The sequence below is a fragment of the Notothenia rossii genome (genome assembly GCF_949606895.1).
Source record: "Notothenia rossii genome assembly, chromosome: 7".
NCBI classification, from domain to species: domain Eukaryota; kingdom Metazoa; phylum Chordata; class Actinopteri; order Perciformes; family Nototheniidae; genus Notothenia; species Notothenia rossii.
In genome coordinates, this window is record NC_136905.1 from 8,083,592 (window position 1) to 8,099,540 (window position 15,949).

General features: G+C 42.7%; 1 protein-coding gene across 1 annotated transcript; it reads right to left on the bottom strand.

Annotated features, from left to right (window-relative positions):
• Positions 1-163: 163 nt before the first annotated feature.
• On the bottom strand, positions 164-10,168 carry flot1b (flotillin 1b). Its single transcript, XM_079693640.1, has 13 exons — positions 10,029-10,168; positions 7,544-7,594; positions 7,065-7,140; positions 6,735-6,825; positions 6,055-6,198; positions 5,810-5,929; positions 5,470-5,565; positions 5,228-5,380; positions 4,284-4,465; positions 3,780-3,825; positions 3,304-3,441; positions 2,143-2,307; positions 164-1,460 (listed from the first exon to the last, which is right to left on the bottom strand). The coding sequence occupies exons 2-13, from the start codon at positions 7,584-7,586 to the stop codon at positions 1,440-1,442; spliced, it is 1,275 nt and encodes a 424-aa protein (XP_079549766.1). The 5' UTR covers positions 7,587-7,594; positions 10,029-10,168; the 3' UTR covers positions 164-1,439.
• Positions 10,169-15,949: the final 5,781 nt, after the last annotated feature.

A 15,949-nucleotide genomic window follows, 5' to 3' on the forward strand; every position in this document is an offset into this window, starting at 1 on the left:
AGCGATAGAATTATTAACAAAGCACTTATAAAAGGACTGGCTTATCTAAAGCCAGTTGAGTAGCACTTGAAATGATTTGGCTCTATGAAACCTGATGTACTTATATGATTTTTCGATAAAAGCGTCAGCAATGTATTGTTAAATGAAACAAGCGGCAAAAGGCTTCAGTGATTAAACCATACTTTATTGTCTACATAAACATTTCACTACAGATAAATCTCAAATATTTAACTTGTATACAAGTTCATATAGTAACTACTTGTGTCAACATAAAGTAGAGACATGCATCAACAAGTTAGGAAAGTAGAAGATTAGTCACAAGAACATACAATAGAAGAAGAGTCTGATTTGGCTTTAATCTGCAGCCCTCGCTAGTGGCGGCCAATGGCTTCGGATCAGATATGAGAAAAGATTCCCTGACAGAGAAGTGGAATTTAACTTAATAAAGTTAAGTTTAGACAGTTGAGTTAGGAACAGGCACTTGGCGGTAACAAAATGCATATGGCATGGCAGCTGGAAAAAAATGGACAGTTAAGAGACGAAGCTCCAGATCGGAGGCGCTAACTAACACCTTTCAACATGCAAGAGCCAAAGTTTGTTAAGATCTATCCTACACAGCATCATTTTGCAATGGAAAATCACTACACAAAATAAAAACACACTATCTCAGTTCAAACTCTAGGCAGTATGCACATAAAGCAGCAGGCTGTTAGTGATGAGCTCTCTCCAGCACACTCTGTTTTCCCACCACAACATACTTTCATAGCCTTCACCTGGAAACCCCTTTAGCTCGTTACCATCAACCACTTCCTTCCCCTTCATTCTGAAACACAACATTATTCCACTGATATGATTGAGCACGATGAAGACGTGTAGTAAACTATCGACAACTTTGTCTCGTTAGCGGACAAAGCGGGATGAGTGATGGGTCAATTATTTCGAACCACAGCAACAATATACCCAAACACACAACTATGAGGTGATAAAGAGCTCTGCACCATTTACTTAATTTAAAAGGCACAAACAAGCTACAGCCATAAATATCTTCTATATTAAAAAACGATTGACCTATATATAATTCAGCTAGTTGACGTTTGGATTCAAAATAAAAACTTGCATGACCAAGTATATTCCAACTGGGAGGCTTTTCTCTCCCGGTAAAAAATAAAACCTTTTATTTAAAAATCGCATCCCCTTGAAACTGCTTTGCCGTCACCCACAGCAGAAAGCAGCTCAGACCAGGGACATGGAAAGAAACCACATAAAAAAAAGTCCTGTTTGGATGGAAGAGGAACCGGAAACAGGACACAGAAGTGAAACATGCACACACACAGACGACGGGACGAGACTGCAGAGTCGGTACAGTGGTTATAGGCACGAGGAGGAGACGTGGAGCTCCTAGTCTGGATATCTGATGATTACTCCCATTCCTTCTCTTCTTAATACACAGCTGATCCAACCTGCAAATCAAAGAGAAAAACAGCAGATAATTACTAGAGGTGGGGGCAATGGCGTGGCGATATTTTATTTTACAAACTATTCATTTGCAAATCTAAATTGCTTTTTCATTCCACTAGGTGGAGTTGAGCTTTCTCTTGTGCGGTCATGGGTAAAGTCAGTGGGCTAGGCCAAGCCCCCAGGAAGTGCGCCGGACTCTGAGGAAAATATTTGTTGTGGCCAAACGGCGGTACTACACTTCCGTATCAGTCGCTGGGCCCGGAAAGACTTTCCCATTGACTGACACCAGGAAAGAGACGTCTGTAAATGGCTGGATAATTTTTTTTAAACTCAATAAACTACCCAGTATGAACATTCGTATAGCCCTTAGTAAAAACATTCGGTCCTCAAGTTGTAAAATGTGCTAATAACGTTATTCTGAGAGTTATTTTCCTCTGCATTATGAACGCGCATCTAACCCACGAGTTTATCCTTTACCTATGGATGCATAAAAAGAACGGATTATATGAATACTTTTGTGACGTTTTGCCCTCTCAAAAGTTGGGCCATTTTGGATTTTTTAACCAGGAAGGGAAGACACAATCGCAATATATCGTATCGTGGCTTAAGTATCGCGATAGTATCGTATCGTGGAGAGCCTGGCGATTCCCACATGTGACTCTCACAAGATGAGCTCCAGTTTACCTGAGAGATGCGGACTCCGGTGAGTTTCTCCACGGCTAGCGGCAGCCTGGTCATGATATCCAAAACCTCTCCGGTCAGTTTGGCCGCTCCCACCTCTCCGTTGCCGCTGGAAACCATCGTGATCTTCTGAGCCTCCGACAGGGGCTTACTGATGGCCTCTGCAATCTGCAGGACAAGAAGGGAAAGGAGAATTAATGCTGAGAAGGGGGGGATCAAAAGGTTGACAGTCTAGATTTAGCAAGAGCACATATGAAGAAATTATACTCAATTCAGAATAATATATGTTGGATTGATTAGAATTATGTATAAAAAAAGTTTGAAAACTACAGAAATCAGGAATTATGGCAGACATTAACCTTTTCTTGAACTGACAAAGCTTTGTGATATTAAGAGCCACAAAACTTCATTGCAATAAGTAATTTGTGAAAACGAAATGTTACTTTGTCTGTTTGAAATTCTAAAATGCTTAAAGGTTGCTAAATTATGAAACAATATAAAAAATAATGTTTTTATTAAGCTGTGTGTGTGTGTGTGTATGAAATATTTTAATTAATTTAAATCAGTTGAATTTGCAAAAAACAATACAATTACACAAAAATGTCAAAGAACTGGCTCAAATGAGTGTGGATTTATCAGCTACAACTAATTCAAAATAAACTCAAACTAGGGCCTTTAAAAGGTAGGGTAGGTAAGAATGGAGGAACCAGCTCGTGTGCGCTAGAATTTGAAAGTATGCAGCCGAAAAAAAATCTGCCCCTTCCTTCAGACTTCCTCACAGAGCCCCTCCCCCAACACACACGAACGCGCACATGAACAATGAGGGATAAGTTTGATAAGTTTGTGCACAGATGGAAGGCTGACAGGCAGGTAGGCCATCCAGTTATTTTAGCCGGGCCGGCTCAGATGAGTGGTCGTGCTTTTTACAGTACTACGGCTTCCACAGATGAATCCTTACCCCGTGCTGTGATGTCAAATGTGTAACTTTTAAATTATAATTTATTTTTGTTATATTTAATACTTTTTGTGTGCATGCTTTAGGTAACATGAAGGTGTCTTTGGCTCTTTTCTGCTGTAACAATGTAAATGTCCCCTCTGTGGGACTGATAAAGGTTTTCTGATTCTCTCCCACAGCTCCATCCTTATGAGTGCACTCAGACTGACCAGGGGCAGTTTCTCCAGCAGCATGTCCACCATGGCTCCGTCTTTGTACTGCTGGAAGGCCTCTGCTTTCTTGGTCATCTGCTCGGCCTCGGCGCGGCCCTTAGCTTCCACGGCGAACGCCTCGGCCTCTCCCTTCATCTGAAAACAAAATGAACACAGTTAGAAATACACTACACCTATACAAGTGCAAGCAAGTGTAAATGTGCACATTGAGAATTGTATCTCGTTGCACTGTCATCGCTACGACCTCTGCTTTTACCACTCTTATTTATTTATTTGTGTCTATGTTTTACTGCAGTGAGGGGTTGCCAAAAAAAATTTGTTGTTCTTTGTATGATGACAATAAAGATGATATTATATTCAAGAGATCACAGTATTAGTTTAGAGGAGTACATGATCTGGAAGTCATAATGTTGGGGTAATGTGAGCAGACGGGAAGGGAGGAGTGCTTTAAGGAAACATGCAGCAGGGCTCACTTTGATGGACTCTGCCTCGGCCTCAGCCTCCATGATGAGCTGCAGACTGGAGAGAGGAGAGATTACAAATTGTGTTAGTGTGATATTTATTTGATCACCTTAGTGGTTCTGTAGGAGCCAACATGCTACTGAGTTCATTGTGTGTATTATTATTGTTATTTGTATTTCAATGCAATGTAGTGTATTTGTTGAGCACTTCCCGCAATCGTCACATGGTCGTGGTTTGTGTATGTAGGTCACCAGTTTCATGTCGGGGGGCGGATGACAGACTGTGACCTTGTGCTGACATTGTTTCGGTTTACCGTCTTTGTCCCCTACTCTGTTTTGATTTTGTTTATGAAATATCTTCAACCAATTTTCCTTCTGTATGCACTTTCTCATTGGAAACGTGTCGCAGCTTATAGCCAAGCTCTCTGCGAGGTCCTGCTCAGGTGTTGGATGCAGATAACTTCATAGATGTTTAGCTCTCATCAGATCTACACCAGACAGCACTGTGTCACTCACCGGTTTGCCTCGGCCAGCCTCTCCAGTCGGTATTTCTCTGCTTCTGCGGGCTTCTTCACCTTGGCCTCCAGCTCCTTCTCCTTGCGGGTGATCTCCTGCTCCTGCAGAGTGATTTGCTGCGTCCTCTCCACCACCTGAATCTGCATCGTCTCCTCCTCAATGCGCTGCTTGGTCTTGGCCACCTGATCAGAGAAGTATATGAAACATTAGATTCCACTCAGCCTTGAACCACTGAAAAGTAATACGGTATTACCCCCTAACTAATGTCGCAACAGCATTTAGAAAAACTTGTCCATGCTTTTATCTTCAGTAGACTCGACGACTGCAATAGTGTATTCACAGGGCTCACCAAAAAATCGATCAGAAAGCTGCAGCTGATTCAGAACGCTGCTGCTCGACGCCTCACTGACACTAGAAAAGTGGATCACATCACTCCGGTTCTGAGATCATTACACTGGCTTCCAGTCGGCCAAAGAATTGATTTTATTACGCCCCAACAATCTGGAACAAACCAAAATCGTGCACGTCCGCTGAAACACTTCCTATTTTCAAATCCAGACTAAAAACGCATCTATTTGCGGCTGCTTTTAATTGAGCTGCTCATACTCACACTACAGTGTGCCTTTTAGTCATGTATTCTGTACCTGCTGTGTCTATTTTTTATTTTTTCATTATCTTTGCTTTTTATGCATGTTTTGAAATGCTGTATTTGTTCTTAAATATCTTGTTTTTATTTTGTAAAGCACTTCGAATCGCCACGTGCTGAAAAGTTGTATATAAATGAAATTGCCTTGCCTATAGAGAGGCGCCTCTCTATTACCTCCAATCTGGATTGTTCCTTTTTGAACTCAACCAGCCAGCTTAATAACGTGTGGACAGCTGACCAGACAAAATGTCACCAGTATAAAAACGAAGTTAGCTTGAGATCAGAGCAGTAACTGTACCTGAAGCTGATAGGCCATCTCTGACTCAGCCTTCTTGGTGTTGACCTCCACATCGTAGGCTGCCTTTTTTAGCTCGTAGTCTCTCTGGGCTTTCGCCATCTCAATCTCGTTCTTGTACTGAGCGGAGACCTTCTCCTGCATGGCGTGGGCCTCCTGTGGAGAGAACGCAGCACGACAGAACATGAGGAATTGTGGTATGTATTTTCTTTATATTATGAATATGAGCACAGAGGTGATTTTACCCTCATGACAGAGTCTCGTTTGTACTGAGCCTCTCCGATCCTGGCATCCTTCTGAACCTGCGCTGTCCTGGCTTTACCCAGAGAGTGAAGGTAGTCCTGAGAGAAGGAAAGAGACAGAGAGGGAGTCAAAAGGAAGGGAAGGCATTAAAAACACAAGATGGCATGGTAACCACGGAAGCACTTAGATGTCATTTGCTAATGTAGAGCAGCTGGGTGTCTGTTGAGAGACTAAAAGCTTGTCTCGCAGCGAGGATTCAGATTTCTTCTGCTCCATTAATTTGTGTTTGAAATCATCAGATTTGTGTCATTATCATTAGCAGAAGATGAACCCCAGACGTACCTGATCGTCGTGAACGTCTTTGAGCGTGTAGCTCACGACTCCAATCCCCATGTTGACCAGGTCAGAGGAGGCCACCTTGAAGACCTGCTCGGAGAACTTCTTGCGGTCCTGGTAGATCTCCTGCACACAGAGATATAGCTGTATGTGAGCATTCACTTAGTGAGTCATGAACAGAAAGCCTCTGAAGAAGCTTTGATGGGCGGATATCGTGAAGCAGATGCATCTGATGGAGCGAGTGCACCAACCTCCACAGTCAGATGGGCGATGATGGCTCTCTGGTGTCCCTCCAGGGTTTCTAGTGCAATGGTGGAAATCTCCGCCTCAGACTTGCCCATAAACATTTGGCAGGCGGTGGCCAACATCTCCTTGTTCTGGCCCTGGATCTTCACCTGGAAAAGGATACCAAAAGAAATATGTGAAAAATGAATAGCTGGTTGGAGACGAACATTATCTTAATTTAAATGTGTTGTTTAGTCCGTAACAAGAAATGTTGACGATTCATACATTATATAATATTTTCATATTGGTCTCAAGGACTCTCCATTCAGCATGGGACCTTTTTCAAGTGTCCTTTTCCTTTCCCTTGTTTACGAACAGTAAATATTTGTCAAACTGAATTGTATATGTGCAGGCTCTGGGTTTATTTATAGTGCTGTCTTGTGCTCTGGCAATAGTTTCATGTAGTGAAATTAAAAATGTGATCCATGTTCCCTTATTTTATAAATATTTAATGAATCAGTCATACAGAGAGCAGCAGGCCTGTATCTGCAATTATTCAGCTTTTGCTTTTATTAACAGCTGATCAACCTTCCTGTCTTCCAATGTCCATGCACAATAGATTAAGATAAGCTATTTGTGGAAACATGCACAGCTGTTTGACTCCGTTAATGAAAAGCCTTATGGAGTTTTTATACTGAAAGCATACCTGTGCAATGCCAGTGACAGAGATAGGGACCCCATGACGGGTGTAGACTTTGTCACTCTTCACATTAAGAGTCAGCGTGTTCAGTGCAATCCTGAGAAGAAGGGAGACATAATAAATGAAAGGGTGAGATATAATAACAGAGAAAATGCAGAGCGAAAGGAAATTAAGTCAATTATCAACCACAGAAATCACCTCCAGATTCAGAAACCACATCAGTAAAACATTTATTTTCTCACAAGTATCATTTCCCATTTTTCATTGATTAATAAATAAAACCAGACAGCTGGTCTAAAGCTGAAACAGAAAAGAGAAATAGAGAAAAAGGATCACCTCTGGATCTTCTGAATACATGGGAGGACGAACACTCTTCCTCCAGCAATCATTAAAGGAGGAGAACGGCCAAAGCCTGGAGGGGGGGGGGGGGGGGAAACACATTTCATACACAGAACTCTACCATTCAGTAATATACTTATAGAGTAACTGGGTCACAGTCCAACCAGCAACCCTGATTACAACAAGAACAAGATGCTATTGATTCATTACAGCTGGTTGTTATAGGTAACAGCAAGCAGAAACATTCTTAGTTTATTTTGTTGACTATTGCTCAATATCCAGGCCTGTGATAATTACATCACATGACACATGTCCAGTTTACTAAACTTGTCTCTTACACATTACACAGTGCAGTGACCTTTAGTGTTACATCATTATGGAATATGCAGAGTTTCATTATCCAACTCTTCTAAACATCCTGTGTGATTCTGAGACATGACCATGCATCCTTGAGATGTAGGAAAACTAAATCTTACCGGACACCACCATGGCTTCATTGGGTCCACATGTGTAAAACATCTTGGTATCTGATTATCCGCAAACAAATAAAAACAAGATATTGTCAAAGTATGAACATTACTACATGTGAAGCCGACAATTGAGCGGCCCGACCAAGCAAGGAGGCAGAGGCAGAACGTCCAAAAATATTACCCAGTGTGGGCATTTATTAAAAGGTCCCAAGTCATGCTTTTCCGGTTATTACCCGTCCGGTTGTGTGTTATGAAGGTTTTTATGCATGTAAACGGTCTGCAGAGTCAAAACCCTCAAAGTACACCCTGTAGCGAGTAAAACTCTTACGGTACGTCCACACAGCAGCTTTAAAAAATGGAGGGAGGTGGCAGAGACAGTGGGTGAAACTGGTAGGTTTTCGCCTGTTTGGGGAGTTTATATATATATATATATATATTGCTCGCATAAAATCCCTTTTTGCTTTGTATGTCGGGGGCGGGAGATTCATGTGATTGGTTGTTGGTTGCGTTGCTCGCTAAAAATCCCCAAGCTTTCAGACACGCCCAACTCCAAGATTTTCAAGATTTTTTCAAAGCTGCTGTGTAGACGTACCGTAACACAGAAAATACCTCCCCAAAACGCCTCGTTGGGGATACGTCACTGTCCATTGATTCTTCAGGGTACCGCATGATGTCATGCGTTACCCGGAACCAAATGGACCAATCCGTGGAGCCGTTACGTTAAGCCCCCGCTGATTGGTCCAAATTGACCAATCCACGGACTTCCTCACACACACACACACTCAGTGCAGGCAGCTCTGCTGATCTCTGCTCCCTGGCTGCAGGCTAATAACAGACAGTTGGAATTGCGGCAAAATTCTCTCTGCAGACCCATTCTCACAGCGTTTATCAACCTTTTTCTTACTCAATATCAAGCCACACTTATTGTTTTTACTTCGGCTGTGACTTTGTGTGTGCTCAGGGTGAGTTTGGCTGTCGCTAAACAAGGAAACCACACCTCCACGGAGCTCAGCGCGATTCACAACGTCCCGACCAATCAGAGCACACTGTGCTCACAGGGAGGGTGGGGGCTGGAGCTACAACGAGCCTTTAAAGGCAGAGAGTGAAATTCAGTGAATACACGTAGTTTACAGAGATGCTGTATGAGAAACCAAAGTGATTTTGGAAAATTGCACAATATAAATCTATTCTAGAAGACCTCAACAATGGAATTATGATCAGTGGAAATGGCCAGGACATGGGACCTTTAAATTCGAGCACAGGACACAGCCTCAATCTTGCTGTTCCCGTGAGCACAGTCACCAGCCACAAGGATCTCACACAGCATCCCTTCAAAACAGGAAACACAGAGCCTAAATACCCACACTAATTAACCCAACAAGACACAGGGCAGGTGAGGGGGGCGGAGACAACACAGGGCACCAGGTGAACATAATCAGGAGCAACAGAAAAAACGGGAGGGGGAACACCTTTCAAAATAAAACACATGTGCAATATACAAGGCCTGAACCCGTCAGTCCACAGTGACGAAGTTATCTTCGTCACACTACAGTAAAGAATGTGTTTTATGGATGCATTTGGGTTGTAAATAATTGTCAAACTGGAAAAACAAATATTGGATAAATGAAACTACAAAGCTGGAAACCAAAGCCTACTCTATAGCTATATATTTATTCTATTGTTGTATATATATATATATATATATATGTATATATTGACTGTATATGTTTATCTTTTTACTTTATTACATTTTAATGTATTTTATATGTGTTACTGTACTATTTCAACAATTAGACAGTTTATACATCCGTGTTTGTACATACTCATGTGTTATTCCTAACAAGTCGAAACATGTCCTAACTGGGGAGGATTAAAGTACACCTAATCTAATATAATATGTGTATTTCTATATTGTAGAGTCTGCCCTGTGTGTATTTTATGCTAAGCTGTTTTTACCGTTAGAGTAAGTAATCATCAATGTGTTTATATGTAAGTATCATTATCCTAAGAGTTTATTATTTGGGTTTGATAGATTGTTTTGGTTTATAGACAATCATGAGTAGTATCGTAGTAACTCACATTCTACAACTGACACATGTCTATGTCAGTCCTTCAAGCCAAACCCTCAATTAACTAAGCTAGCTTCCATGTTTCTTTCCAGTCAGACACACTGCTCCTCCCCCATTACAACGGATGGGTTTGCTTATAACCTGCTCCCTTTACTGCGCAATGTCTGGTCAGTGATTAGTTTAAAAACAAAAACCCTACAGTGCACCAACAATAATGTCGGACATACAGTATATCAAATGGAAAAACAAATAACATGCTGCAAAGAAAACTAGCTCGCATGCTACCGTTAGCTTGAACCAAAACGGGGAAACGGGTCGATAACGTCACTACGCCTGTTTGGAAAACAGCCCTGCGTTTATCTATACCACAGCTATAAACTGCAGCTAAACGATGTAACAAAGCGAACTGTTCGTTGACTTACCGATATCGAGTCAATACGAAAGCAAATCCTGTTTTATTTAGAATATATCGAGATCAGTTTTCCGATGCCACGGACGGTCAGCAAGTAAGCCGTTTCCCGTCAACTGGAATTGCAAAAATGTATGTAAGAAGAGGGGGAAGTCTGCAGTGACCACGCCCATCCTCTATAAACTGATGACGTATTTATGTCGCCATCTAGTGGTCGGTAGTGATAACTGCACCTCCACTGTACAAGCTTTTTTATGCAGTCAATTCTTAAAAACTACTGCAGATGATATTAGGGCCACATGAGACATTTCTGAATTGTGAGATTAAAGTTAGAAGGGGAAAAAAACGTATTTATTTTTTCTGAAATCTCAGAATTCTGACTTTAATCTCAGAACTAAAAACATTAGTTTTGGTGTATCTCAAATAACATTACATTACATTACATTGCATTTAGCTGACGCTTTTATCCAAAGCGACTTACAATAAGTGCATTCGACCAGGAAGATACAACCTTTAAGAAAACAGAATCATATAAGTACATCAGGTTTCATAGAGCCAAACATTTCAAGTGCTACTCAACTGGCATTTAGAAAGCCAGCCCTTTATTAGTATATAAGTGCTTTGTTAGTAATTCTATCGCTCGAAGTGGAGTCTAAAGAGATGAGTTTTCAGTTTGCGTCGGAAGATGTGTAAGCTATCTGCTGTCCTGATTTCAATGGGGAGCTCATTCCACCATTTTGGAGCCAGGATAGCGAACCCACGTGTTTTTGCTGACGGGAACTTGGGTCCCCCTCGCAGTGCGGGTGCAGCGAGCTGTTTGGCTGACGCAGAGCGGAGTGCACGTGCTGGGGTGTACGGTTTAACCATGTCCTGGATGTAGGAAGGGCCAGATCCATTCACAGCATGGTACGCAAGTACCAGTGTCTTGAAGTGGATTCTAGCAGTTACTGGAAGCCAGTGAAGGGAGCGGAGGAGCGGTGTGGTGTGGGAGAATTTGGGAAGGTTGAAGACCAGACGAGCCGCTGCATTCTGGATGAGCTGCAGAGGTCGGATGGCACATGCAGGTAGACCAGCCAGGAGGGAGTTGCAGTAGTCTAGGCGTGAGATGACGAGAGCCTGGACCAGAATCTGCGCTGATGTCTGGGTCAGCTGGGGACGTATCCTCCTGATGTTGTAAAGCGTGTATCTGCAGCAGCGGGTTGTAGCAGCGATGTTTGCAGTGAAGGACAATTTGTTATCTAGGACCACACCCAGATTCCTTGCAGTCTGAGTCGGGGAAACAACAGAGGTGCCGATGTTGATTGTTAGGTCAAGAGTGGGACAATCTTTTCCCGGAAGGAAGAGCAGTTCAGTCTTGTCAAGGTTGAGCTTGAGGTGATGAGCAGACATCCACCGAGAGATGTCTGCTAGGCAAGCAGAGATGCGTGCGACGACCTGGGTCTCTGAGCGGGGAAAGGACAGAATTAGTTGGGTGTCGTCAGCGTAGCAGTGGTATGAAAAACCATGCGGGCTAATGACAGACCCGAGCGAGTTTGTGTACAGGGAGAAGAGGAGGGGACCAAGAACCGAGCCCTGAGGGACCCCTGTAGTTAATTGACAAGGGTCGGACTCGGACCCTCTCCAAGTAACCCTGTAGGTGCGGTCGTTGAGGTATGAGGTGAGGAGGGAAAGTGCAGTGCCTGAAACTCCAAGTTCTTGGAGAGTGCGAAGGAGGATCCGATGGTTCACCGTGTCGAATGCAGCAGACAGGTCCAGAAGGATGATGACAGAGGAGAGGGAGGCTGCTTTAGCAGTGTGCAGTTCATCAGAGACAGCAAGGAGAGCAGTTTCTGTTGAGTGACCTGCCTTGAAACCAGACTGGTGCGGATCCAGAAGGTTGTTCTGATGGAGATAACAGGAGAGTTGTTTAAAGACAGCGCGTTCAAGTGTTTTAGACAGGAACGGGAGGAGAGAGACGGGCCTGTAGTTAATAACATCAGACGGATTGAGAGTGGGTTTCTTAAGGAGAGGGTTTACTCTTGCCTCCTTGAGACTGTTTGGAAAGTGACCAGAAGTTAGAGAAGTGTTGATGAAATGGGTGAGAAATGGTAGAATATCAGGAGCGATAGTCTGAAGGAGGTTTGAGGGGATAGGGTCCAGAGAACAGGTGGTAGGACGGGCAGAGGTAACGAGGGTAAGAACCTCACTTGGAGAGAGAGGGGAGAAGGAGGTCAGTGTGTGGGTGAAGGGAGGGTCTGGTGACCCAGCGGTGAGTAAAGGTGAGTCAGAAAAGGAAGAGCGAATATCATCAACCTTTTTTTCAAAGTGGTTAACAAAGTCGCTTGACAGAAGGGAGGAGGGGGGAGGTGCTTTGGGAGGGTCCAAGAGGGTGGAGAAGATAGAAAATAGTTTTTTGGGATTGGAATAGGAAGATTGGATCTTATCTTGAAAGAAAGTGCTTTTTGCCTGAGAGATGGAAGCAGAGAAAGAGGAGAGGAGAGCCTGATAGGTTAGGAGGTCGTCATGGTGTTTGGATTTCCACCATTTCCGCTCTGCTGCCCGAAGGATGGTTCTATTAGCACGCAGTGCGTCATTTAGCCAGGGAGCAGGAGGGGACTGACGAGCCGGCCGCGATGTGAGAGGACAGAGAGAGTCCAGAGAGGATGAGAGAGTAGAGAGGAGAGTTTTTGCAGCAGCGTTTGGAGGCAGGAGTTGGAATGAGTCAGAGGAAGGGAGGGCTGAGAGCACCGATGAGGCAAAGGTAGAGGGGGAGAGGGAACGGAGGTTACGGCGGACAGGAGCAGAGTTAGAAGAGATTAGGTTGTTATGTTTGGAAAGGGGTAGAGAGAATGAAATGAAGAAGTGATCGGATGTGTGGAGCGGGTTTACAGAGAGGTTAGAAGTAGAGCAGTTCCTTGAGAATATGAGATCAAGGACATTGCCAGCTTTATGAGTTGGTGGGGATGGAGACAGTGAGAAAGCAAAGGTGGTTAACAGAGATGTTAGTTCAGATATCTTCCCTGTCTGGAGGTTGAAATCTCCGAGAAGTACAGCGGGAGGGCCAGTTTCAGGGATGTGTGAAAGGAGATTATCTAACTCCTCCAAGAAGTCCCCCAAGGCGCCTGGTGGACGGTAGAGAACAACAATGGTTAATTGTATAGGATGGGTTACTGTGACGGCATGGAATTCAAAGGTGGAAGGAGTGAAATTAGGTAGCTTGAAGAGGGAAAAGCTCCATTTGGGAGAGAGCAGGAGACCAGTGCCACCTCCTCTGCCAGAGGGTCTGGGTGTATGGGAGAAGGAATATGCTGTGGAGAGAGCTGCTGGGGTGGATGTGTTGGATGGAGTGATCCAGGTCTCCGTGAGAGCAAGGAAATCCAGAGACTGCAGGGAAGCGTAGCCAGAGATGAAGTCAGCCTTAGGGACAGCTGACTGGCAGTTCCACAGGCCCCCTGAAACGAGATGTTGGATCTCAGTGGAGCATGTGGGATAGACGAGAGCAGGCCGGTGAAATCGATTAGGAGAAACACGGGGCCAGTGATAATTGCGAGAAGACACATGAACAGGAATGCAGAAAATACACATGATTATAGCATGAGGGGCTAGAGAACCCAAGAGAATTGAATAAAACTAAATAACACCAGCGATACTTGGCGCAATCAGAGTAGGATTTGCCTCCTCTTTGCCTCCCACGTGACTCCCACAGGACTCTTAATGTCTTTGTCAGTCTTACTCCCACAGGACTCTTAATGTCTTTGTCAGTCTTACTCCCACAGGACTCTTAATGTCTTTGTCAGTCTTCGTCTGGCTGACGCTGAAGCTGACGCTCCAGGAAAACGCAACCTAAGATGGATACCTGATTGCTCAGTTCTCACAGCTTTGGGGGCACGCCGCTGTAATTAGTTAACTATTTTCTGCTGATGGGCGACAGCAGAGTCTTCCTACCTCTTGGAATGCACACTTGAGGGGCGTGACTCACTGAGACCTGAGTTACAGCTGCTGGACTAGAGCAGATCTGAGATTTTAAAATCTCTCAGAAATCGCCGTTTTAGCTACAATAACTACAGAACAATTATACAGAGTAGAATAAATGAAACAGAGAAGTCTATTTAAACAAGAATATAACTTACAGTGATTGCTGAGTCAGTATCGATAGTATCCTCACCGAGTCTGGATGCACACTCAGTTATTCTGATTTGAAATGCGCTATTTAAAATGTTTTTCGGCTGGGAAGCGTTATGCACTTCACGCAATCAGCAGAGTCTTCCAACCTCTTGGAATGCACACTTGAGGGGCGTGACTCACTGAGACCTGAGTTACAGCTGCTGGACTAGAGCAGATCTGAGATTTTAAAATCTCTCAGAAATCGTATACAAACGTTCACATGTAGCCCTAATCCTCTTCCTTAGTTATAAAATGTGCCTCACTTTAAAGAAAATGTGGCTCTGATGTCCTTGACAAAAATGTTTGTGTTAAATCATATTTTATATGCTAATATTAATATGTTGCACGATTAATATTTTATATTTAAATACAGCCAATTGCATCATATATCATCAAATATTCATTAATTTTCTGAATGTGTACAGCTAATGTATGAGAGGCAACCCTCCATCACAAAGGTATTGTTTTCTTTATGTACCAGTCGTTTATATTTGAATGATAAGCAAAATCATAGATTTTGATGCATTTTTTTTGTGCAGTGTCTCATTTATAAAAATCTCCCACATGACATCTATTATGACAGCTTAAAGTATGACATCAGTAATAAACACAGAATTGAATCCTCACATTGCCAGCAAAGTCAACACATTTGTTATTTTTATGAACTTCGAAGAGCCCTTTGTGTTGGTGTATCTAGTAAACTGATAGATGAAATAAAGTAGCTTTCAGTTACTTAAGTAAAGGTAAGAATCATGTTTCCATCCAAAACTACTCTTTAGAGCGGTTTGAGATGGTATGAAAATGTTGATTTCCGTTGACCTTTTTCATTGCATTGCCCGAGGCACCATGTTGCCAGATGTCTAAACAAAGTCTGTATAAATTTGTGTTAATATACAACATTCATTCAATATAGATTCAACTGCTTATTTGTGCATTGAATGTCGGATTTGAAAAGAAGGGTACAGAATTTAGCAAAGGAGAGAAAACACCACAACAACCATTTTTACAATGTGCCGTTTGATTTGATTTTGAAAGTGGTTGTACTTTGCCTGAGATGACATTGTAACCATCAACCTCAATGTTCACATATACAAATAAAAACACTTTGTGATAGTCAGCTAACACGAATGCATCTCAACAGTATTCCTCTTAATAGTTGATTAATGTGGAATAATGTCTAAAGTATAGGTGCATCCCATCATGTGTGTTGTGCATTTAGATATGTCAGTAATAGTGTGCAAATTGAAGTCTTGCATTAACATTTGTCAGTGATACAACAATGACCTGGATTAGTCAAATGAATTCAGTTGAGTAAATTACATAACTTTGACAACATTTAGGATAAATATTTTTTAAACCAGATTATTTCCTATGAATACAAATCATCCAGTAGCAGAGATTAATTGATATCCTGTAATCCAGGGTTAAAACATAATTTGATTATATCATAGAGATGGAGGTCGTTGGGTTTGCCTAGGTCTGTTCGCGGAGGCGTGTGGTGCAGTGGGTTGTGCGTTGGTGTTCGGATCAGGAGGCCACAGGTTCAAACCCCCCTGCAGTCAGCATGTCGTTGTGTCCCTGGGCAAGACACTTCACCCCAAATTGCTCCTGTGGGGATTGCCCACAGTGCTTAGTATGTAAATCGCTTTGGATAAAAGCCTCTTCTTCCAAGGTTGTTTTAATGAAGTTTATCTTGATTTAGTTAAGTTCCTTTTTTATTATTTGTTTCACTTTTATATCACAGTCTAAAGGGAAAACATGCTAACTGGCATCAGATATGATCCACCTTTT

Coding starts and splice junctions, on each gene's coding strand:
- flot1b (XM_079693640.1), bottom strand. CDS start 7,586: ATGTTTTACACATGTGGACCCAATGAAGCCATGGTGGTGTCCG. Junction 7,141..7,543: donor TGAAGCCATGGTGGTGTCCG/GTAAGATTTAGT, acceptor CCCCCCCTCCAG/GCTTTGGCCGTTCTCCTCCT. Junction 6,826..7,064: donor TGTATTCAGAAGATCCAGAG/GTGATCCTTTTT, acceptor CCTTCTTCTCAG/GATTGCACTGAACACGCTGA.